The sequence below is a fragment of the Stigmatopora argus genome, chromosome 1 (assembly GCF_051989625.1).
Source record: "Stigmatopora argus isolate UIUO_Sarg chromosome 1, RoL_Sarg_1.0, whole genome shotgun sequence".
In the NCBI taxonomy this organism is placed as follows: Eukaryota; Metazoa; Chordata; class Actinopteri; order Syngnathiformes; family Syngnathidae; genus Stigmatopora; species Stigmatopora argus.
In genome coordinates this window covers 25,259,396-25,285,281 of record NC_135387.1, presented here as the reverse complement: position 1 = coordinate 25,285,281, position 25,886 = coordinate 25,259,396, and the positions used below count along the sequence as shown (strand labels likewise).

General features: G+C 38.9%; 2 protein-coding genes across 3 annotated transcripts; both read right to left on the bottom strand.

Moving 5' to 3' along the window:
* Nucleotides 1–9,062: 9,062 nt before the first annotated feature.
* gart (phosphoribosylglycinamide formyltransferase) lies at nucleotides 9,063–19,248 on the bottom strand. 2 transcript variants are annotated; one of them, XM_077613782.1, is made up of 22 exons: nucleotides 19,161–19,248; nucleotides 18,888–18,964; nucleotides 17,685–17,834; nucleotides 16,520–16,615; nucleotides 16,289–16,463; nucleotides 16,086–16,197; nucleotides 15,943–16,011; nucleotides 15,668–15,793; nucleotides 15,379–15,466; nucleotides 15,050–15,304; nucleotides 14,664–14,895; nucleotides 14,375–14,469; nucleotides 14,200–14,309; nucleotides 12,917–13,115; nucleotides 12,586–12,837; nucleotides 11,408–11,560; nucleotides 11,110–11,313; nucleotides 10,907–11,044; nucleotides 10,701–10,831; nucleotides 9,623–9,764; nucleotides 9,426–9,541; nucleotides 9,063–9,349 (listed from the first exon to the last, which is right to left on the bottom strand). In XM_077613782.1, exons 3-22 carry the CDS (start codon nucleotides 17,827–17,829, stop codon nucleotides 9,152–9,154), a joined length of 3,036 nt encoding a protein of 1,011 aa, XP_077469908.1. In that variant the 5' UTR covers nucleotides 17,830–17,834; nucleotides 18,888–18,964; nucleotides 19,161–19,248; the 3' UTR covers nucleotides 9,063–9,151. The 2 variants fall into 2 exon arrangements, with proteins under 2 accessions (XP_077469908.1, XP_077469918.1); XM_077613792.1 differs by having other exon boundaries at nucleotides 19,176–19,239.
* Nucleotides 19,249–19,321: 73 nt separating this feature from the next.
* gpr180 (G protein-coupled receptor 180) lies at nucleotides 19,322–25,708 on the bottom strand. Its single transcript, XM_077595770.1, has 10 exons — nucleotides 25,458–25,708; nucleotides 25,160–25,303; nucleotides 24,988–25,082; nucleotides 22,538–22,643; nucleotides 22,252–22,432; nucleotides 21,452–21,501; nucleotides 21,197–21,354; nucleotides 20,461–20,649; nucleotides 20,304–20,381; nucleotides 19,322–20,204 (listed from the first exon to the last, which is right to left on the bottom strand). The coding sequence occupies exons 1-10, from the start codon at nucleotides 25,594–25,596 to the stop codon at nucleotides 20,049–20,051; spliced, it is 1,296 nt and encodes a 431-aa protein (XP_077451896.1). The 5' UTR covers nucleotides 25,597–25,708; the 3' UTR covers nucleotides 19,322–20,048.
* Nucleotides 25,709–25,886: the final 178 nt, after the last annotated feature.

Here is a 25,886-nt window from a genome sequence, read left to right as displayed (position 1 = left end):
CTTTTTTTCTTAAAAAAACGACATAGTATAGTAAGGCTTTTTTTCCTAAAAAAAACGACATAGTACAGTATGGCTTTTTTCCCCTAAAAAACGACATAGTATAGCATGGCTTTTTTTCTTGAAAAACGACATAGTAGAGGAAGGCTTTTTCCCTAAAAAAACGACATAGTATAGTAAGGCTTTTTTCTTAAAAAACAACATAGTATAGGCTTTTTTCTTTAAAGACGACATAGTATAGTAAGGCTTTTTTGTCTTTAAAAACAACATAGTATAGTAAGGCTTTTTATTTACAAAAAAGATCATGTATAGTAAGGCTTTTTTTCTTAAAAAACGACATAGTATAGTATGGCTTTTTTTCTTAAAAAACGACATAGTATAGTAAGGCTTTTTTTCTTAAAAAACGACATAGTATAGTATGGCTTTTCCCCCCTAAAAAACGACATAGTATAGCATGGCTTTTTTTCTTGAAAAACGACATAGTAGAGGAAGGCTTTTTCCCTAAAAAACGACATAGTATAGTATGGCTTTCCCCCCTAAAAAACGACATAGTATAGTATGGCTTTTTTCCTTTAAAAAACGACATAGTATAGTAAGGCTTTTTTTCCTAAAAAACGACATAGTATAGCATGGCTTTTTTTCTTGAAAAACGACATAGTATAGTAAGGCTTTTTTTCCTAAAAAACGACATAGTATAGTAAGGCTTTTTTCTTAAAAAACAACATAGAATAGGCTTTTTTCTTTAAAGACGACATAGTATAGTAAGGCTTTTTTGTCTTTAAAAACAACATAGTATAGTAAGGCTTTTTATTTACAAAAAAGATCATGTATAGTAAGGCTTTTTTCTTAAAAAATGACCATGTATAGTAAGGCTTTTTTGTTTAAAAAAGACCATGTATAGTAAGGCTTTTTTTCTTAAAAAAACGACATAGTATAGTAAGGCTTTTTTTTCCTAAAAAAAACGACATAGTACAGTATGGCTTTTTTCCCCTAAAAAAACGACATAGTATAGCATGGCTTTTTTTCTTGAAATACGACATAGTAGAGGAAGGCTTTTTCCCTAAAAAAACGACATAGTATAGTATGGCTTTTCCCCCTAAAAAATGACATAGTATAGCATGGCTTTTTTCCTTTAAAAAACGACATAGTATAGTAAGGCTTTTTTTCTTAAAAAACGACATAGTATAGTAAGGCTTTTTTTCTTAAAAAACGACATAGTATTGTATGGCTTTTCCCCCCTAAAAAACGACATAGTATAGCATGGCTTTTTTTCTTGAAAAACGACATAGTAGAGGAAGGCTTTTTCCCTAAAAAAACGACATAGTATAGTATGGCTTTTCCCCCTAAAAAACGACATAGTATAGCATGGCTTTTTTCCTTTAAAAAACGACATAGTATAGTATGGCTTTTTTTCTTAAAAAACGACATAGTATAGTAAGGCTTTTTTTCTTAAAAAACGACATAGTATTGTATGGCTTTTCCCCCCTAAAAAACGACATAGTATAGCATGGCTTTTTTTCTTGAAAAACAACATAGTAGAGGAAGGCTTTTTCCCTAAAAAACGACATAGTATAGTATGGCTTTCCCCCCTAAAAAACGACATAGTATAGTATGGCTTTTTTCCTTTAAAAAACGACATAGTATAGTAAGGCTTTTTTTCCTAAAAAAAAACGACATAGTACAGTATGGCTTTTTTCCCCTAAAAAAACGACATAGTATAGCATGGCTTTTTTTCTTGAAAAACGACATAGTAGAGGAAGGCTTTTTCCCTAAAAAAACGACATAGTATAGCATGGCTTTTTTCCTTTAAAAAACGACATAGTATAGTATGGCTTTTTTTCTTAAAAAACGACATAGTATAGTAAGGCTTTTTTTCTTAAAAAACGACATAGTATTGTATGGCTTTTCCCCCCTAAAAAACGACATAGTATAGCATGGCTTTTTTTCTTGAAAAACGACATAGAGGAAGGCTTTTTCCCTAAAAAAACGACATAGTATAGTATGGCTTTTCCCCCTAAAAAACGACATAGTATAGCATGGCTTTTTTCCTTTAAAAAACGACATAGTATAGTATGGCTTTTTTTCTTAAAAAACGACATAGTATAGTAAGGCTTTTTTTCTTAAACGACATAGTATTGTATGGCTTTTCCCCCCTAAAAAACGACATAGTATAGCATGGCTTTTTTTCTTGAAAAACGACATAGTAGAGGAAGGCTTTTTCCCTAAAAAACGACATAGTATAGTATGGCTTTCCCCCCTAAAAAACGACATAGTATAGTATGGCTTTTTTCCTTTAAAAATCGACATAGTATAGTAAGGCTTTTTTTCCTAAAAAATGACATAGTATAGCATGGCTTTTTTTCTTGAAAAACGACATAGTATAGTAAGGCTTTTTTTCCTAAAAAACGACATAGTATAGTAAGGCTTTTTTCTTAAAAAACAACATAGAATAGGCTTTTTTCTTTAAAGACGACATAGTATAGTAAGGCTTTTTTGTCTTTAAAAACAACATAGTATAGTAAGGCTTTTTATTTACAAAAAAGATCATGTATAGTAAGGCTTTTTTCTTAAAAAATGACCATGTATAGTAAGGCTTTTTTGTTTAAAAAAGACCATGTATAGTAAGGCTTTTTTTCTTAAAAAAACGACATAGTATAGTAAGGCTTTTTTTCCTAAAAAAAACGACATAGTACAGTATGGCTTTTTTCCCCTAAAAAAACGACATAGTATAGCATGGCTTTTTTTCTTGAAAAACGACATAGTAGAGGAAGGCTTTTTCCCTAAAAAAACGACATAGTATAGTATGGCTTTTCCCCCTAAAAAATGACATAGTATAGCATGGCTTTTTTCCTTTAAAAAACGACATAGTATTGTATGGCTTTTCCCCCCTAAAAAACGACATAGTATAGCATGGCTTTTTTTCTTGAAAAACGACATAGTACAGAAAGGCTTTTTCCCTAAAAAAACGACATAGTATAGTATGGCTTTCCCCCCTAAAAAACGACATAGTATAGCATGGCTTTTTTCCTTTAAAAAACGACATAGTATAGTATGGCTTTTTTTCTTAAAAAACGACATAGTATAGTAAGGCTTTTTTTCTTAAAAAACGACATAGTATAGTAAGGCTTTTTTTCTTAAAAAACGACATAGTATTGTATGGCTTTTCCCCCCTAAAAAACGACATAGTATAGCATGGCTTTTTTTCTTGAAAAACGACATAGTAGAGGAAGGCTTTTTCCCTAAAAAAACGACATAGTATAGTATGGCTTTTCCCCCTAAAAAACGACATAGTATAGCATGGCTTTTTTTCCTTTAAAAAATGACATAGTATAGTATGGCTTTTTTTCTTAAAAAACGACATAGTATAGTAAGGCTTTTTTTCTTAAAAAACGACATAGTATTGTATGGCTTTTCCCCCCTAAAAAACGACATAGTATAGCATGGCTTTTTTTCTTGAAAAACGACATAGTAGAGGAAGGCTTTTTCCCTAAAATACGACATAGTATAGTATGGCTTTCCCCCCTAAAAAACGACATAGTATAGTATGGCTTTTTTCCTTTAAAAAACGACATAGTATAGTAAGGCTTTTTTTCCTAAAAAACGACATAGTATAGCATGGCTTTTTTTCTTGAAAAACGGCATAGTATAGTAAGGCTTTTTTCCTAAAAAACGACATAGTATAGTAAGGCTTTTTTCTTAAAAAACAACATAGAATAGGCTTTTTTCTTTAAAGACGACATAGTATAAAGGCTTTTTTGTCTTTAAAAACAACATAGTATAGTAAGGCTTTTTATTTACAAAAAAGATCATGTATAGTAAGGCTTTTTTTCTTAAAAAACGACATAGTATTGTATGGCTTTTCCCCCCTAAAAAACGACATAGTATAGCATGGCTTTTTTTCTTGAAAAACGACATAGTAGAGGAAGGCTTTTTCCCTAAAAAACGACATAGTATAGTATGGCTTTTTTTCTTAAAAAACGACATAGTATAGTATGGCTTTCCCCCCTAAAAAACGACATAGTATAGTATGGCTTTTTTCCTTTAAAAAACGACATAGTATAGTAAGGCTTTTTTTCCTAAAAAACGACATAGTATAGCATGGCTTTTTTTCTTGAAAAACGACATAGTATAGTAAGGCTTTTTTTCCTAAAAAACGACATAGTATAGTAAGGCTTTTTTCTTAAAAAACAACATAGAATAGGCTTTTTTCTTTAAAGACGACATAGTATAGTAAGGCTTTTTTGTCTTTAAAAACAACATAGTATAGTAAGGCTTTTTATTTACAAAAAAGATCATGTATAGTAAGGCTTTTTTCTTAAAAAATGACCATGTATAGTAAGGCTTTTTTGTTTAAAAAAGACCATGTATAGTAAGGCTTTTTTTCTTAAAAAAACGACATAGTATAGTAAGGCTTTTTTTCTTAAAAAACGACATAGTATAGTATGGCTTTTCCCCCCTAAAAAACGACATAGTATAGCATGGCTTTTTTTCTTGAAAAACGACATAGTAGAGGAAGGCTTTTTCCCTAAAAAACGACATAGTATAGTATGGCTTTCCCCCCTAAAAAACGACATAGTATAGTATGGCTTTTTTCCTTTAAAAAACGACATAGTATAGTAAGGCTTTTTTTCCTAAAAAACGACATAGTATAGCATGGCTTTTTTTCTTGAAAAACGACATAGTATAGTAAGGCTTTTTTTCCTAAAAAACGACATAGTATAGTAAGGCTTTTTTCTTAAAAAAACAACATAGAATAGGCTTTTTTCTTTAAAGACGACATAGTATAGTAAGGCTTTTTTTGTCTTTAAAAACAACATAGTATAGTAAGGCTTTTTATTTACAAAAAAGATCATGTATAGTAAGGCTTTTTTCTTTAAAAATGACCATGTATAGTAAGGCTTTTTTGTTTAAAAAACGACATAGTATAGTAAGGCTTTTTTTCTTAAAAAAACGACATAGTATAGTAAGGCTTTTTTTCCTAAAAAAAAAAGACATAGTATAGTATGGCTTTTTTCCCCTAAAAAAACGACATAGTATAGCATGGCTTTTTTTCTTGAAAAACGACATAGTAGAGGAAGGCTTTTTCCCTAAAAAAACGACATAGTATAGTATGGCTTTTCCCCCTAAAAAACGACATAGTATAGCATGGCTTTTTTCCTTTAAAAAACGACATAGTATAGTAAGGCTTTTTTTCCTAAAAAAAACGACATAGTACAGTATGGCTTTTTTCCCCTAAAAAAACGACATAGTATAGCATGGCTTTTTTTCTTGAAAAACGACATAGTAGAGGAAGGCTTTTTCCCTAAAAAAACGACATAGTATAGCATGGCTTTTTTCCTTTAAAAAACGACATAGTATAGTATGGCTTTTTTTCTTAAAAAACGACATAGTATAGTAAGGCTTTTTTTCTTAAAAAACGACATAGTATTGTATGGCTTTTCCCCCCTAAAAAACGACATAGTATAGCATGGCTTTTTTTCTTGAAAAACGACATAGAGGAAGGCTTTTTCCCTAAAAAAAACGACATAGTATAGTATGGCTTTTCCCCCTAAAAAACGACATAGTATAGCATGGCTTTTTTCCTTTAAAAAACGACATAGTATAGTATGGCTTTTTTTCTTAAAAAACGACGTAGTATAGTAAGGCTTTTTTTCTTAAAAAACGACATAGTATTGTATGGCTTTTCCCCCCTAAAAAACGACATAGTATAGCATGGCTTTTTTTCTTGAAAAACGACATAGTAGAGGAAGGGTTTTTCCCTAAAAAACGACATAGTATAGTATGGCTTTCCCCCCTAAAAAACGACATAGTATAGTATGGCTTTTTTCCTTTAAAAAACGACATAGTATAGTAAGGCTTTTTTTCCTAAAAAACGACATAGTATAGCATGGCTTTTTTTCTTGAAAAACGACATAGTATAGTAAGGCTTTTTTCTTGAAAAACGACATAGTATAGTAAGGCTTTTTTCCTAAAAAACGACATAGTATAGTAAGGCTTTTTTCTTAAAAAACAACATAGAATAGGCTTTTTTCTTTAAAGACGACATAGTATAGTAAGGCTTTTTTGTCTTTAAAAACAACATAGTATAGTAAGGCTTTTTATTTACAAAAAAGATCATGTATAGTAAGGCTTTTTTTCTTAAAAAACGACATAGTATTGTATGGCTTTTCCCCCCTAAAAAACGACATAGTATAGCATGGCTTTTTTTCTTGAAAAACGACATAGTAGAGGAAGGCTTTTTCCCTAAAAAACGACATAGTATAGTATGGCTTTTTTTCTTAAAAAACGACATAGTATAGTATGGCTTTTTTTCTTAAAAAACGACATAGTATAGTAAGGCTTTTTTTCTTAAAAAACGACATAGTATAGTATGGCTTTTCCCCCCTAAAAAACGACATAGTATAGCATTGCTTTTTTTTTTGAAAAACGACATAGTATAGTAAGGCTTTTTTTCCTAAAAAACGACATAGTATAGTAAGGCTTTTTTCTTAAAAAACAACATAGAATAGGCTTTTTTCTTTAAAGACGACATAGTATAGTAAGGCTTTTTTGTCTTTAAAAACAACATAGTATAGTAAGGCTTTTTATTTACAAAAAAGATCATGTATAGTAAGGCTTTTTTCTTAAAAAAATGACCATGTATAGTAAGGCTTTTTTGTTTAAAAAAGACCATGTATAGTAAGGCTTTTTTTCTTAAAAAAACGACATAGTATAGTAAGGCTTTTTTTCCTAAAAAAACGACATAGTACAGTATGGCTTTTTTCCCCTAAAAAACGACATAGTATAGCATGGCTTTTTTTCTTGAAAAACGACATAGTAGAGGAAGGCTTTTTCCCTAAAAAACGACATAGTATAGTATGGCTTTCCCCCCTAAAAAACGACATAGTATAGTATGGCTTTTTTCCTTTAAAAAACGACATAGTATAGTAAGGCTTTTTTTCCTAAAAAACAACATATTATAGCATGGCTTTTTTTCTTGAAAAACGACATAGTAGAGGAAGCCTTTTTTTCTTAAAAAACAATATTGTATAGTAAGGCTTCTTTTCTTAAAAAACGACATAGTATAGTAAGGCTTTTTTTCTTTAAAAAATGACATAGCAAGTAAGGCTAAGAGAGTCGGAGAATAAATCTGACTTCTGATTCTTCACCTTCTAGTTGTTGCTGTGGTCCACTGGCAAAATCATTGGGTCAGAACATGAGGCGGGAATCAGGAGTGAGTTCAATTCCACTCGTTGCAATTCTCAAATTGTTTATTGAGGTAATGAAAAGGATAAATACAACTTCCAACTTTACTGTGGTGCAGTGGCAAAGACAATGGGTCAGAACTTCAGGTGGACTCAAGTTCAAATCAGAAGTGAGTTTGATTCCACTCTTTGCAATTCTCAAATTGTTTATTGAGGTAATTAAAAGGATAAATATAACTTCCAATCACGTCATTCCAGAAGACATTGTGGTCCAGTGGCAAGAACAATGGGTTGAAATTGAAGTTGGACACAAGTTCAAATCTGGAGTGAGTTCAAGTCCACTCTTTGCAAATCTTAAATTGTTTATTGAGGTGATGAAAATGATAAATATAACTTCCAATCATCTTATTTCAGAAGTCACTTTGGTCCAGTGGCAAAGATAATGGGTCAGACAGACCTCAAGTTAGTGGATTTGACTGCCATTTGGGAGATGGGGTTCGAATCCCGCTCTCGTTTGACTAATCACTACACTAGTAGTTCAGTAAATGGGTAATCCTTTTTTTCATTCAAATAAAGACTTAGTCATTTTTTTCAGCAAAACAATATTTCCGGTCAGCCTTTGGCTGACCGGAAGACGGTTGGGAGGGGGGGGTTCCTGGTGGCCTGCGGCCGACTGCCGACACCGGGACGTGAATCCTCGACACCCACGTCGCAGGCAGGTGACTTAACCACTACACCACGAGGCGGCCCGCCTATACATGATTGGAAGTTATATTTATCCTTTTCATTACCTAAATAAACAATTTGAGAATTGCAAAGAGTGGAATTGAACTCACTCCTGATTTGAACTTGAGTCCACCTGAAGTTCTGACCCATTGTCTTTGCCACTGGACCACAGTGACTTCTGAAATGATGTGATTGGAAGTTATATCTATCCTTTTCATTACCTCAATAAACAATTTGAGAATTGCAAAGAGTGGAATTGAACTCACTCCTGATTTGAACTCGAGTCCACCTGAAGTTCTGACCCATTGTCTTTGCCACTGGACCACAGTGACTTCTGAAATGTGATTGGAAGTTATATCTATCCTTTTCATTACCTCAATAAACAATTTGAGAATTGCAAAGAGTGGAATTGAACTCACTCCTGATTTGAACTTGAGTCCACCTGAAGTTCTGACCCATTGTCTTTGCCACTGGACCACAGTGACTTCAATATACTTGTATCAGCCTTAAACATAAATTATAATACAAAATATAGCACTGAATCAACTTACAAACAAATTCAACTTATGAACAATCGCTCGGAACCAATTGCGTTCGTAAGTAGGGGATGTCGTTTTTTCCAAAAAAACACATAGGTACCTATGTCGTTTTTTTCCAAAAAAACACATAGGTACCTATGTCGTTTTTTTCCAAAAAAACACATAGGTACCTATGTCGTTTTTTTCCAAAAAAACACAGGTACCTATGTCGTTTTTTTCCAAAAAAACACATAGGTACCTATGTCGTTTTTTTCCAAAAAAACACATAGGTACCTATGTCGTTTTTTTCCAAAAAAACACATAGGTACCTATGTCGTTTTTTTCCAAAAAAACACATAGGTACCTATGTCGTTTTTTTCCCAAAAAACACATAGGTACCTATGTCGTTTTTTTCCCAAAAAACACATAGGTACCTATGTCGTTTTTTTCCAAAAAAACACATAGGTACCTATGTCGTTTTTTTCCAAAAAAACACATAGGTACCTATGTCGTTTTTTTCCCAAAAAAGACTTAGGTACCTATGTCGTTTTTTTTTTTTTTAAACGGACAGATGGATCACAGCCAGGAAGCCAAATGCATGACAGCCCACCAAGACGGAAGAAAACAGAAATAAATCTTCGAGAACTATTTCTTTATTGGGCACAATTCACTAACACTATTCATGCACACATGGAATGTAGTTAAGCAACACAATGATTGATGGTGCTAATGTGGTAAATTGGACTTCCAGATAACATGTCCGTCTTCACTAAGATGGACAACTCCGCTGGCTACCAGCTCCATAGCTGTGGGGAAAGCCCTGTGCTCGGCTTCTTTAATCCTCTCTGACAGACTTTCCTCTGTGTCGCTGCTTAACACCGGAACCGCCTCCTGGACAATGATGGCCCCAGCGTCCACCTCCTCCTGAAAAATAAAGCAACAATTTTAGCTTAGCTTTCATGCCATGCAACATGTTTGGATGGCAATATGACTGACTTACTGCAACAAAGTGAACCGTGCAGCCGCTGACCCGCACCCCAGCCTGAAGAGCTTGCTTTTGGGCCTTTACACCCTTAAAGGAGGGCAGCAAGGAGGGATGTATGTTCAACAGCTTATCTGAGAAGAGACCGCATTCATAAGAAAATAACAGCCAAAACGGAAGATTTGTTCGTAATGATGATCAATGCTTCAACCCACTGTTCCATTTCTTGACAAAAGTTCCTGTGAGGATCCGCATAAATCCTGCCAAACACACCAGCTCCACCTCAAATTCTTCCAGCACACGGTCAATGGTGCTGTCAAATTCTGCTCTGCTGCCGTACAGTTTGTGGTCGACCACCTGGTTAAGTCACATACATTGTCAGGTCTAACTATACATTCTTTGTCATATATGCCAATAGTGTATATGTATATATGTATGTATGTGTATGTATGTATATATATGTATGTATCTGTATGTATGTATTTATTTATATGCATGTATGTATTTATTTATATGCATGTATATGTATGTATGTGTATGTATGTACACACACACATATTCATACAAACACACATACATACATACACATACACACATACATACACACAAATACATACACATACATTGACATACACATACATTCATATGCATACACATACATATACACATACACGTGTGTGTGTGTGTGTGTGGTGTGGTGGTGTGTGTGTATGTACATGTATGTATGCATGCATGCATACATATACATACAAAATACACACATATATATACATACATACACACAAATACATACACATACATATACACACATACATAGAAACGTACATACATATACATATGTATACACACATTCATATGCATACACATATACATACATATGCATACACATGCATATGCATACACATATACATACATATACACATACATACAGGTGTGGTGGTGTGTGTATGTACGTGTATGCATGTATGCACCTGTATATATATATATATATATATATATATATATATATATATATATATATATATATATATATATATATATATATATATATATATATATATATATATATATATAATACATGCATGCATGCATGTATGATATATATACAGGTGACAACCTGAATTGGTTATCAGCCACTTGCAGCAAGATAGCAAATAAGGTGAAATGTTAACTTGAAAGATGCAGTGTTTTCTAAATCAAACAAGTATTTCATATGCTGAAAAGTAGAAATTTTGAGATCATGACTAATAACTTGGCACAGAAACTCCTATAAAAACAAATCAAACGGATTACCCGTGTCTGAATACCAGCCAGCGCTGCTCTCTTGAGACCCTGAACTCCAGGCTTGTTGGAGATGACTACAACAATTTCTGCGCAGCTAGACGGACGTTTGGCCTGTTCGATCAGAGCTTGAAGGTTTGTACCTGAAGGAGTAAGCCAATGCAGGGTTTTGAATCTACTCGATTTCATGAAACTTCATCATTAAGTAAGAAGCAAACCTGTGCCTGAGATGAGAACCCCAACTTTGGCCCTCTTGTGAGGAATGCTGCTATCATACAGGCAACTGCCATTCTTGGAGGCCGGACCGGCATTTAGCAAGCTGTGTTTGAGGTTATGGACGACCACAGACTCAGCTCCTGCGGACCCACGTTTACATTGTCACGTGTCCGTTTGAACGTCCCAGAGGTTCGGTGCGTCTTACCAGGTGGCTTGTGAGCGAGCGCACCCACAATCCAGGCCTCCTCGTGAGCTTGCAGCTGCCGCAAGACTCTCTGGGCATCCACAGGGGCGACCACCAGGACCGCGCCCAAGCCACAGTTGAAGGTGCGGGTCAGCTCAAGCTCGCTCAGCCCACCCTCTTTCTGCAGCCAAGAGAATACCGGTGGGATGCTCCAACGGGAAGCATCTATTGGAAACAGAAGAATAAGCAAATAAAATACATGGCGTCGATACAAATTAAAACCATGGTAATGATTGACTAACGTACATGCAGGCCTTACCTAAATCGACAGCCAGCTCCTGGGGCAGGACCCTTGGGATATTTTCCAAAAGTCCTCCTCCAGTGATGTGGGCGTACGCTTTGACTGCACCGCTGCGCAGGATTGGAAGGAGAAGACGACTGTAGATCTTTGTTGGTGTGAGCAAAACCTCTCCTGCAGAGACAATAATGAAAACATAATTTCACCTCAGTTCCAATGTACGTTGCATGCAAAAAATAAATTGTCAAACCTCTGAAGAACGTGTCAAATATTCAATGTTTCCCCCATTTTTGTAAAAAGAATGTAAATACAGTGGTACCTCGACCTACGATCAGCTCTACCTACGACATGCTCGAGGTACGATGAAAATTTCGATCGAATAATTCGCCCGCGATATGATCAAAATTTCGAGATGCGACCAAGCCAGGTGGCCATGACATGAAAGGCATTTTATCATTGTAGCGTCGTTTTTTGCCGCATCTCTTTCGTGAATAACAGATTTCTATGAGCACGGAATGATTTATTCAGACGAGTTTCGACCAGGAAACGCACAACGCGCATGCGCGGGCAAAAAGAGGGCTATCTGGGTAATGAAGTATACTCGTGCACACAACACCGATAGCCAATGGCACCCTTTCTCAGAATAAAACTTCATTATCCACAATCAATCACTGTCTCTACCTTCCGCGAAATGCGTCTAATTTTACTTCTATTAAACACATTTTATTACGATTAAACCATTAGTTATGTGTTACTTTGTTAATAGATGGCGAATTTAAAGAAATAAAACATTTTTTCCAATCCAATATCCTGTTTTTGGTGTTTTTTCAGAGGGTTGGAACAAATTAATTTGTTTTTAGTTCATTTCAATGGGAAACGTCCGCTCGAGTTACGAAAAGCTTGACATATGATCTCAGTCCCGGAACGGATTAAGATCGTATGTCGAGGTACCACTGCGCATTTTACAAAAATACAAGACAATACTTCCTATTAAGAAGCTCAAAAAAAAGATTTTGACATATCTTAACATTCATAAATGACCTATCGAGTATCATAAAAGCTGTCAAATCACTAATCGATTGTGTGGCAGTTTAATAGGCAGACATAGCGACGCTCCGATTGAAAGCATAAATACGATGTGGGAGGTGATAAAAATGATTTTGACAGCCTAATGCACAAATGACATTTGGCACACTTACCGACAGTCTTGTCAGGGTTACCAAAAGGTGATGGGGAGCTGTAGCTGAGATGCGTTTGCTCCAAGACCTTGCGTACCAGGCTAAAGCCGTTGCTATGGATACCGGAGGATGCCACGCCAATTAACATGTCTCCTTCGCTGATGTCCGCCAGCCGAGGCAATAGGGCTCCCCGCTCCACCGCTCCCACACAGAAGCCAGCTAGGTCGTACTCTCCCGGGAGGTACACACCGGGCATTTCCGCCGTCTCACCACCTGTACACCCAACACAGGTGAATTGTTTAATGTGGCAGTCTAGAACTGCAGAATTGCCAAAAGCTATGTCTATACTTGCCGAGTAGAGCGCAACCAGCCATCTCGCAAGCTTTGGCGATACTTGCGACCACTGTGGCGGTGACATTCACGTCCAAAACGCCACAGGAGAAGTAGTCGAGGAAGAAGAGTGGCTCGGCACCCTGAGCCAACACGTCATTGACACACATGGCCACCAAGTCCTGACCCAGGCCACCATGTTGTCCGCAAGCCTGGGCAATCTGAATAAAGCACAGCATGAGAAAGGAAATATACTTGCAGTCTTCCCTCGATTATCGCGACTCCACTTATTGCGAATTTACTTGGCGATTTTTTTCTGCTATTATTTTTTTTTTCTAACTTTTTTTTAGTTCATAAAATGTGAAAATACACGCTGAAACTCGTAAGCCACTCTTGCTACTAGGACTCAGCATGGAAGAAAAAACAACAACAAAGGTAGTTATAATAGTGGTGACCCTACTTTGCGATTTTTTTATTATCGTGGCCATGTGTGGTCTACATCACAGGTGTCAAAGTGGCAGCCTGGGGGCCAAATCTGGCCCGCCGCATCATTTTGTGTGGTCCGGGAAAGTCAATCATGAGTGCCGACTTTCTGTTTTAGAATCAAATTAAAATGAAGATTATAGATGTATATAATATTTCCTGATTTTCCCCCTTTTAAATCAATAATTTAATTTTTTAATCATTTTTTTCTGTTTTTAGTTCAAAAAATCATTTTGTAATATCTAAAAATTATTTTCTCTTTTCCACTTTAATATGGAAAATAATTAAAGAAAAATTTGGTTTCCTTTTGAAATGAAAAACAAATGATTAAAAGAAAATTTCCTTTACTAAGAAAAAAATAATCAATAAACATTGTTTTTAATGTTGCTTTTAATCCAGTTCTTTTAATCCATTTATATATAAAATATATATATATTATATCTAAAATGGTCCGGCCCACATGAAATCGAGTTGACGTTAATGCGGCCCGTGAACACCCTTGGTCTACATTAACCGTGATATTCGAGGGATTACTGTTAACAATATATAGATATAAGCTTGATGATGGTAAATAGGAATGAAATTTACTTTACAGATTTAGAATCTCTAGGGGATATTGGATTCATTAGTTTTATTATGGCATGGAAATATCAGAGAATGTACGGATCTAGTCCTGTTGATTGGGGTCCAGCACCGCATTGATGAGGTCAATCATAAAATATTGCCTAGCTTTGGCTTTGTAAAATGATAACTAAAGTACATCTTGTTGAGTAACTTAACTCAACTGAAGGCAAACGATTAATGTGAAGAGCAAAATCCCACCTTGAGTTTAGTTCCCACTCCATCAGTTCCGGATACCAGGATGGGGTCGACGAATCCGGCAGCTTTAAGATCAAACAGCCCAGCAAAACCTCCCAGCTCCGCATTACATCCTGGTGAGAAGAACTTGTAAACATGTTTCCTGCAGTTGAGACCTGTTTTCAAAATGTCAATTTACCCAGTCGGGAAGTTGCCCGGGCTAGTGGCTTGATCATGTCCACAAGTTTGTTGCCTGCAGCAATGTCCACACCGCTGTCCTTATAGGTCAGGCCTCTGTCAGAGACACGATTAAATAACTCCTATGTTTCTGTGGGCACACCTTTGAAAGGGCTAACGAAGTGATAAAAATTCCAAGTGAAGAAACAAACAAATAAGACATCATCCAAAATATGTTTATTTATGAAAAAATGATAGTGCCAAGTGCCAATACAGAAGACGGAATGTTTTTGAGCTGCAGTCAAACACACCTGCGTTGCTTCAAATGGGCAATGGCCTTGTGGCCAATGTCCCGGCGGTAAACGGCAGCGGGGAAGCCCACAGCCGCCACGCCTTGATTGGCAGCCTGCAACGCAGCCTCTAGAGACGGCCGGACCGCCGTCACTGTCAGAACACGTCCGCCGCTGGAGACCACTTGTTTGTCCTTTAATGCGGTGCCTGCGTGGAATACCTGAATCCCCATACCCTCAACCTGGGATAGACCTGGGGATTAAGAGGAGGAGAATTAAACAATGTGCATTTGTTGGTGCTCTCTTTCAATAATACTCCAATTTCTTTTATATAAAAAAATAAAAATAAATCTACATATTTTTGGACATGTATATTATTTTTCACCTTTCATACCCTAAGCACTTACCAGTCAGGGTAACTCCTTTGCTGTAGGCACCAGGATAGCCAGCACTCGCCATCACCACCGTGACTGCAGATTTGTCATGGTCCCACTCAGGGGTGCTTAAGGCCAGCTTGCCTTGCATGGTGTTCAAAATGACCTCATACAAGTCACTCTTTAGCAAGGGAAGCAAAACCTGACACTCTGGGTCTCCGAAGCGGCAGTTGAACTCCAGAACTTTGATTCCCTGCTGGGTTAGCATCAGCCCGGCATACAAAACTCCTTTGAGGGTCAAATGACAACAAAGGTGATTGGAGCCTTTTAGTCACAAACCAGGTTGAGAAATCCGCACTCACCCACGTAAGGTACTCCTTCCTGCTTCATTCCGTCCACGGTTTTCTGAAGCACAGATTCCCGGATCTGCACCATGAGCTCTTCACTCACCTGCCACACAAAGGAAAAAATATTCCTAATTGGTGGGACATAAATAACAAAATACGGAACAGGGACAATAGCTTGAAAACTAGCATGAGACAGCGCCACTCCCAAAAAGTTTTCAATTTTTTCATGCCATTGGTTTAGGCTTTTTCCCCCTCACAGTATGTACATTTTAATCTTGCTGCATAATCCGAAGACCACATATACCTGAGGGGTCGGACAGTAGGCTCCCATGCCACCCGTGTTTGGGCCGTGGTCGCCATCAAGCAGACGTTTATGATCCTGCGCTGGAGGCATCGGCGACACTGAGGAGCCATCACTGAAGCACAGGCACTGCAACAAGTGGTGCGATAAGTTAGGATTCCATTAGAAATCCAGAAACTATTATTTGGGTTTGCCTTTCAACAGGTAAGCCATTCTCTGGTACATAAAAGGCTTGAAGACAGACATTCGTTTGCCTACTTTAAAGTGCAGTGACTCACAGATACTTCCTCTCCTTCTAGTAGCTCCTCCACCACCACGGTGTCCCCCGCAGACCCAAACGCTCGGTCCTGTAATTCATCAGTGAGAGATCTGAAGACTAAAATTATCAACATTTTCAGACCACACGCTGAATGCAATTTACCTTCATGATATCTACCACAGCCCGGCAGGCCTCCTCCTGGTCCTGTGCTACAATAACTCCTTTCCCTGCTGCCAAGCCACTGGCCTTCACAACAAGTGCTGGAAAGTCAGCCCTGTGGATGTCAAAACAAGAGAAATGTAGTATATGTCAAGGTGTAAATCAGGTCAGAGAGGTTTGAGTAGGTCAAAAGCGCTGAAACTAACGTGCGGATGTAGTTGCAAGCCTCCTCGGGGTTGGTGAAGGAACCGTAACGTGCTGTGGGGATGCCATGACGCTCCATGAAGGCCTTGGAGAAGCTCTTGCTGGCCTCCAACTGGGCGGCTTTCGCAGAGGGGCCGAAACACTGCACTCCAGCCGCCATCAAATCGTCCACGATCCCTGATTCACACAGCAATGAGGTGCTTCCTACTTGGGCGGATTGTGGCTGCACCTACCTGCTGCAAGGGGAACCTCAGGCCCAACCACCACCAGCCCCACATGATGGTCCTTGCAAAATTGAGCCAATATGGCATGGTTATTCACAGACACCTCTGTAGACAGAATAAATATTGGATTACTACAGGACAGATATGATTTTTTTTCCTCAATTCTATTTTTACGGACCACAAGTACCGTATTTTCACGACTATAAGGCGCACTTAAAAGTCTTGAATTTTCTCCAAAATAGACAGGGCGCCTTATAATCCAGTGCGCTTTATATATGGACCAATAATAAAATTGTTATCACGATAAAATAAAATAAATCAGTCGATAGGGTACAGTGTACACCATCCTCTACAGCTCTCACAACTACGGCAAGCAGCCCCCGGCTCTACTATTTTCCCCGTAGAAAAAGTACTGCGCAGTGACTACTGGGATATATAGTTCTTTTGTCAATACACCCAGTATGACGGCGAGCACACTAATTTGGTGCTCGCCGTCATTCCGGCTGGATTTACAAAAGAAATCCTGCTGCTAGATGTTGGCGTCAAAAGAGCATTCAAAGCTAGACTGCAAACTATATATATATTATTTATGGATAAGTATCGAACTGCAAAAGCTCTGGCATCTACGGCAAGCAGCCCCAAACTCTATTTCCGGTGCGCCAGTGAATGCTGAGATATATAAAACGGCGTTGCAATTCGGTTGATCGAGCACATTAATTCTGTGTTCGTCCTCATTCCCAGTGGAAGTTTCAACTGTGGTCCGAGCTTTCAGGAAGGCAGAAATTACTGACTCGATGAATGACGACTTTAGTGAGATGCCCACCTGTTCAACATGAGTTATTATGCTATTGCTGTGTCACAAAAATACTAATACTTTAACCTCAGAGAAAATAAAAAAAACTGTTGTTTATTCATGTTGGGAGTGAATGGAGTTGTCAGAAAGCTGATTTGTAAACTATTAATAAAGTTTGGCTGAACGATCTGACTGTTTTGTTGACATTCCCTTTAGCGCAGCACCATCTAGTCGGTGCGCCTTCAAATGCGATGCGTCTTGTGTGTGTGTGTGTCAAATACAGAAATAGCACTCGTTACTGACACTGCGGCTTTAAATGCGATGCGCCATATAGTTGTGAAAATACGGTACATACATTAATGGTAGTGCTTTTTTACATACCCGAGTTGCTGATTTTGCCAGAGTTCACCGTCCCAGCATTCCCAGGCGCCACCAGGACTTGCTGGACGTGCGGCGACTGTGCCAACTTCCACGCCAGGGCGTGCTCTCGCCCTCCTCCGCCGACAACCAGCACCCGTTCAGCCATAGCATCTGTGATATGGGAAAATGACCTTTCACAACTCCATGTCGTCTAATTAGACACCAAGACTCAACAAAAGGTCGACAGGCGAGGAAGCGCTGACCTTTTCAGAAAACTGCAGTCCTATATTATCTTGTATTGTCACACTTAGATAAGCCCAATCAGGCAGAACAAAAAGGCAAACCAACAGGACAAGCTTTCTGTCAGGTGACTGAGCACACAAGGAATTATTCGACAATCTGGATTTTTTTTTCCCGTCCCCGTCGTCGTAATTTGTCACATCCCTTTGTTAATAACTTTTCAGGCAGAGCTCACAGTCGCAATGATTACGACCCGCGTGACATTTGTTTGCAGCCATGTGATTTCATCAGTGAAATGCTCTGATTAGCCAGATGCAATTTGACTACCCTGTCCTAAACTAAAAAATATATCAGAATTTGTGATCATCGGTGTGTGCCAATCACATTTTTACATGGAAAAAGTCTGTGTTCATCACAGAAAATATACATGACGCGACTGTGAAAAGTAGCAAAGTAAAAATTGCTACACTTTAGTTGGGTACCTTCATCTTAACAGACTCATTCTGGAATAACACTTTTATTCCACAGATCTTGAAACAGATGTTTTCACTTTCAAAATAGGCTTGTTACTGTATTCAGCCTAAAAAAAGAAATCCTTAAACAAGGGGCAGTTATGGCAATTTTAGTTGCGTCCTCGATTGATTTTGGTCTTGGGGAAAACAGCCAGGGAATAATCACGACCTTAAAAGATCAGACTCAGAAAAGCAAGACAGGGCATGCAAACATTCTTAATACAGGGGTACTTGAATGGGTTTTTTTTTTAAATAGTAATACGACAGCCATGTAAACTTCTTTTATTTCAGCCCAAGTCAACTTCTAATGGGAAAAAAGTATACAGACAATTTGGGAGTTTCCAAATGCTGAAAAAGTGTCTGAAATCAAATCAAACTATATTTAATGTAATTGAACAGCTTCACGAGATACTTGCAAAAGAAGACATTTAAGCGGCGAACGGTTACATTCCTGAATCAGAGCAACACCAACCTGAGATTTGTAGGAAAGCAGGAATTAGACGGGGCCCGGTTCAGGATGCAGACGCGTCCACTCTGCTTTCAACCAGCCTGCAGAATGACCACAAACACATTGAAACATACACACACACGGACCACGTGCATCCTAAGTATGACAAGGATGGACTCGGTCTTGCTAAATAACCAATGCAATTTGTTTTGTTGTTGTTGTTATCACTAAAGGCGATGAAAAACAACAATTTAGTTGCAATCAAATGTAGTTTATAGGCAAAGTTCCGCATCTTACCTTATATATACTTACTTTATCACTGACGTTTGGGAAGTTTTACCAACTTCCTCGGGTGTAACAACGCAATGCATTATGGGACTAGTAGTTCTACACTTGGATTTTGGCTGCCACCAGGCAATTTAAGTTGAATGGCTAATTTCACAATCATCACGCAATGATGAAGACCCATGTGCATTTTTTTTATTTCCTTTAAAAATAAATTTCCATTTAACAGTTTTTGTCATGATAGGGTTGAAACATCAGATTAAAAAGAATATGCACTTGTTATTACCCTGCAGTTATTTATTTCAGGTCACACACTTCCACAGGTGCTTATGACTAAAACATCAATACCAATGAACTATTTCCTTGTTTTTAAATGTTCTTTACCTGTACATAAACTTAAGAATCTTGAAAATAAACAACAAGCATCAGGTTGTAAACGAGGTATCGCTACTTGAATGTCACGCATCCAGAAACATGAAATAGCGTAACTCGCTATAAATGTTTGAGTTTAATGTCCTTCATCCGCTGATGAGGATTTGAGATAAACCCACAAGAAGAAGAAAAACAGACCCCTAAAAGAATACACTATGTTACCAGCAATTCAATTCACATTTGTATACTCGTACTCAAAAGGACTTCCTCCAGGTCCATCATATCTTAACATATTAAATAAATTCCACTGTTATCGCAGCATAATTCTCCTGTAGTCCTTCCTGCCGTTCTTCCTTTAGAAGCAGGCTGTTTGCCTCTCAGCCTGTTCCATAATTTAACAGAAAACAGCAAAGGTCGAAATGAGCCCGCAGTGCAACGCCTCGTCTTTTACACCTCTAGACTCGACCTACAGTGTTAGATAGAATCTGTGAGCTGCAAACAAAGAGCGCATAAAGCCAGAGTGCATGCTCAATAGCGACCCCTTTGGTTGTTCCTGGACATAGTGAGTGGCAGGGAAACCGAAGACAGCGAGGAGACTTCCCAGTAAAGAGAACGAGACAGGAAAAGCTGGTAGAGGATTACCATGGAAATGGATTGACACAGAAATACACCAATGGTGACCACCTGCAAAAACACCGAGCAGAAAGGTGTGGAAAAGTCATTGTTAATTTGTTAGCAATAAATGATTAAGGGTAGAGAAGAAATGCTGAAACCCTAGGTCACCTTTTCTCTCTGATGCTCGTTAAAGATGACAGACGTGAGGACAAGGACAGGATGACAAAGAAACCACAGGAAGCATCCCTTCGAAGCAAAAGAAAAAACAATTGTTAGAAATTCTCAAAACAGTGTCATGGCCAAGTAGCATGATAGTGCAGATAACCTTGGCAAAGCAGAGGTAGAAGTCTCTTTTCAGGGTGCTTCTCTCGGTGGAGATGATCTGATAGAGCACTGAGGCCAGCAGGATGGCGAGCAGCAACCTTAAAATGATGAGTAGAACGCCGGCCAGACTCCGATGGCTATGATGTTGGCTCTCAGAAACAGAACAGCGCTCCCACAGCAGAAGCACACCCTGTGAATTAAACGATGAGGACTTCTCCATCGGGCACAGGCGGCCACCGTGTGCGGTCGATTGGTCGCCGGTCTTTTGGTCGCGGTCTTTTGGTCGCCGGGCTTTTGGTCGCCGGTCTTTTGGTCGCCGGTCTTTTGGTCGCCCCGACCGCGACAACGGGCGACCAAAAGACCGGCGACAAAACAAGGTAAAACAACACGGTCTACGCATCAATAAAAGCCAACAATGGCCATGAGCAGTTTCACTGAGCCGACTTGTGAGTGTATAAGAGTTTGTATGTATACATGCGTTGTCCCTTTAAGAAGCTACGTCAGTCAGGGTCTTAACAAGTTCTCCAACAAAAAAACAATAAAAGTCTGGGAAATTTGGAGCTTTTCTTTAGCCTAATAATTACTAGGGCATTAAGTATGACTAAATAGTAATTTGCAGTTTGTATTTAGGGCATTTGAGCAACGATTTAAATGGTAATTATCACTTACCTTCCGGGCAACCAAAAGACCGGCGACCAATCGACCGTGTACCGGCGGCCACACTCAAGCCAACTAACCTGCACTACCACTCCACAGACGGCGACCGCCGTAGACACTGGAGACTGTTCCCACTGTAAAGGTCGGGATTGAGCTTTTCGGCCTCGACTCAGGGACCAACTCACACACAGGCTGAGTAATGTGTAGAGCATCGACACTTGAGCAGCCACAGCCCAAACTGCGCAAAGAATAAAAGCTGAAGAAGTCACCTTGGGGGGCACTTATGGAAACAAGATTCTAATGCTCCTCAACTGAAATAAAAAACGATGACGTACACTCTGCGAGGCTGCCCATCAGCGGAATACCGATGCCGTCTCTGGAATATCTGCAGAGCAAAAAGGAGAGCATCTCAACTTTGTTTCATGCCAACTTCAGCTTTATCAGAAGATAACCAGAACAGACTATACATACAGTGCGTGTAATTGGGTACTCGGTCGTTTGGTCGCCCGGAAGGTTATTGATAATTACCATTTAAATTGTTGCTCAAATTCCCGAAATACAAACTGCAAATTATTATTTAGTCATACTTAATGCCCTATTAATTATTAGGCTAAAGAAAAGCTCAAAATTTCCCGGACTTTTATTGTTTTTTGTTGGAGAACTTGTTAAGACCCTGACGGATGTAGCTTCTTAAAAGGGACAACGCATGTACATACAAACTCTTCTACACTCACACGTCGGCTCAGTGAAACTGCTCATGGCCATTGTTGGCTTTTATTGATGCGTAGACAGTGTTGTTTTACCTTGTTTTGTCGCCGGTCTTTTGGTCGCCCGTTGTCGCGGTCGGGGCGACCAAAAGACCGCGACCAAAAGACCGGCGACCAAAAGACCGCGACCAAAAGACCGCGACCAAAAGACCGGCGACCAATCGACCGCACACGGGTGGACCGACCTGGACCTGAACCCCGGACCCCAAAGCTGTGAGGCCGATGCGCTAACCACTTGCTCCACCGGGCCCCCCGTACATAAATGTAGAAAGAATATTTAAAATATAGCTTGTGTGCATGATTCTCATACCTATAGAGTAGATTATTATGGTATGTTTGGGTTGGGTTTCATTGAAATTGTCTCTTACCTAGCCATGTGAACGTAGTTGCAAAGTGCTGAGCAGCCCTGCAAAGCCATACTAGAGGTCAGGACCTTCAGGGCTGTGTGCATGGGACCACCTTTTTTCAGAGCCTGGTATAGTGGTTTAACGTAAATACAGGAAGCTACAAAATAGGCAAGCAGCAGAAGGAAGTAAAACGTGTGGAGACCTGCAAGAGAAGTGAAAAAAATGTTAAGAATAAATGAAGGCAATTTAGCCAAACTTTCATAAAACCTATTGCCCAGAACTTGACTGAGCATGACAGACATCTGACCTGCCTCCTCGGCACTAAAATGCTCCAGGGGGTTTCCAGCAGAATCAGCATTCAACAGCAGAACGGTAAACCTGAGGTCACCATGAGAAGGAATCACTGTACCATCCTGGAAAGAGAGATCATTTACAGAGGTAACTCAGACATAACATGAGATGAGATTCCAAGGACACTAATGCATACGATGGTATCCTTGCTAAAATGAACAATGAGCGCGCCACTGCCATCCACTGAGTAAATGTGACATTACACTTTAATCTAGTAAAAAAAATACATATTTCTAAATCAAATATAGCTTCACCGCCCTACTATATTTGAAAAGCACTGGTGTACTATGAAAAGTTAGCGGAGTGAAGAAATAACTGAAATGTGCATCATTTAATCCACAATCTTAGTCTGAGTAGTCATTATTTTATACCTGTCAATCTCGGCCAATTGATCCCCTTATTAATGATTGCAATTCCCCTTATTAAGCGATAATAAACCGTACAAATGCAACGCGGCACATATTCACTCACATGGGGTGCACTTAAACCTACCTTTTACAGTGGTACCTCGAGATACGAGCTTAATCCGTTCCGGGACTGAGCTCGTATGACAAGTTACTCGTAACTCGAGGTAAAGTTTCCCATTGAAATGAATGGGAAACAATTTAATTCGTTCCAACTCTCTGAAAAAAACACCAGAAACAGGATATTGGATTGAAAAAAAATGTTTTATTTCTTATAATTCGTCATATATTGACAAAGTAATAAATAACGAGTGGTTTAATAGAAATAAAGTGTTTAATCTAACTAAAATTGGCCGGATTTCGCCGAGGGGAGAGGGGCTTCGTTTTTTTTTTCCTCCACACAATGCACTCGTAAACAGAACAAACACTCCACCCTCACGTTCGCTATCGATGGGCTGTTTGCTGTCGTACTATTCCCTTCAAAATATTCCGAAAATGATGCACACAAATGTCCTCACAATCGGAGAACGCACGACCACTTGCCAACGAGCAGCAAGCAGTCTTATCAGCGATCGCCCCGCTGCTCATGAGAGCTACAGGGGCGCTGGCTAGCGGCTCCTTTTAGCTTGTAGCATCTGTGTTTGCATCCCCTCGAACGGCGACTATGATAGAGTTGCTACCGGGGATGCTGTTGCGAGCCAGTGCCCCCGATGTTCTTATGAGCAGCCAACGAGCAGAGTCTTTTATCAGCGATCGCCCCGCTGCTCATGTGAGCTTCAGGGCGCTGGCTAGCGGCTCCTTTTAGCTTGTAGCATCTGTGTTCGCGTCCCATCGAACGGCGCCTATGATAGAGTTGCTACCGGGGATACTTTTGCGAGCACGAGTATACTTCATTACCCAGAAAGCCCTCTTTTCACCGCGCATGCGCGTTGTGCGTTTCCTGGTCTGAATAGCTCATCCGGTGCTCGTAAATATTGTTATACACGAAAGATATGCCAAAAAAAATGCCATGGCAACCTGGCTTGGTCGCATCACGAAACTTTGACCGCATCACGGGCGAATTATTCGATCGAAATTTCCCCCGTAAGACGAGCATTCCGTTGGACGAACGGTCGTATGACGAGGTACCACTGTATATGTAATAAATTCAAGATTCTGTAGTTGTCACTATATGGCGCTGACCTACGATCAGCTGGTGGTACGATATGCTCGTGGTTCGACGAAAATTTCGATCGAATAATCCGCCCGCGATACGATCAAAATTTTGAGATGCGAGAAAGCCAGGTGGCCATGACATGAGAGGCTGTTTATCATTGTAGCGCACTGTCTTTTTTGCCGCATCTCTTTCGTGTATAACAGATATCTACGAGCACTGAACGGTTTATATCGCCTACACATTGACCAGGAAACACACAACGCGCATGCGCGGGCAAAAAGAGGGCTTTCTGGGTAATGAAGTATACTCGTGCACACAACACCGATTGCCAATGGCCCCCTTTCTCAGAATAAAACTTCGTTACCCACAATGGGTCTAATTTTACTTCTATTAAACACATTTTATTACTATTAAACCACTAGTTATGTGTTACTTTGTTAAAAGATGCGGAATTAGAAGAAATAAAACATTTTTTCCAATCCAATATCCTGTTTTTGGTGTTTGTTTTCAGAGGGTTGGAACGAATTAATTTGTTTTTAATTCATTTCAATGGGAAACGTTCGCTCGAGTTACGAAAAGCTCGACATACGATCTCAGTCCCGGAACGGATTAAGATCGTATGTCGAGGTACCACTGCAGAGCCGAAATTAGTAAAACAAGATCGTGTTTTACAAAAAAAAATGTTTTCCCGTACAAAAGTTGTTATACGGCGTCCACAATGTGAAATGATTAAAAAAGAACGTATAAAATAGGGGGAAAATGTATAAGTTGACAGGTATGTTATTTGTAAAATATAGATTTTTTAGTTTAACTCATGATTTGGAAACCCCGGTGTAGTAAAATGACCTGGCAAGTATATCGATCCGCATAGAGAGCATGCCACACTGTCGGCGACGACTCCTGGGGGATCGTCTGGTTGTGTTCTTCTTGACCGAGAGAAACTGCAAATACATATAAACAAAAAAAAGCAAATTATTGAGCGGTATGACATGATCATGCAGTGTTGCAAACGACTTACTGGTGAAGTGGGCACCGGTGAGTTTTTCCGAGCAGCTGAGGTTCTCCCAGTTGTCATCAACATTTGGATAAAGAAGCAGTCGAGATTCCTTCTCTGCAGCAAGTGATGGGTTCTCCAGTTGACACACCAACAAACCATCATCACCTACAGAAATTCAGGGAAACATTTCAACCAATTACATATCATGATTTAGAAAATGCTGTCATTATCCACTTCTATTTTTACAAAACAAATTGAGATCCTTAGACACGGAAGTCCTTATGATGACATAGTTCCAAATGACAAAAAAATGCATTACCTTGATACATGAATTTAGTGATGAACTGGCCTTTATGCTCTCGCGCTACTTCGGTCTTAAAAAGTCCCGTCACGGTTTTCCCAAAAGCCTGCGTTGAGAAGAATGCGGCTGCTAAAAATGTGGTTAATAAGCACGACATTTTACACGTCGTCGTTTGCGTTTTACGCCAATAAATGTTAGCTCATCACTTCAATGAACCATGAAGCCAGTAGACATCCTTGATTAATCAAGCTCACGTAAGTAAAGCGGAAGTCAAAAGATTCTGGAATGAAACTCAAGGGTGAAAAAGTAAGAAAATATTGTTTTTACTCAATGTAAGAGTTTAATGAAACTACGTAACTGCAATAATTTCATCATTTACGAAATCCCAGAAAAAATGGAATTAAATTTCACGTTTGTTAACGTCAACATTGAATAATCGCCAGTTCA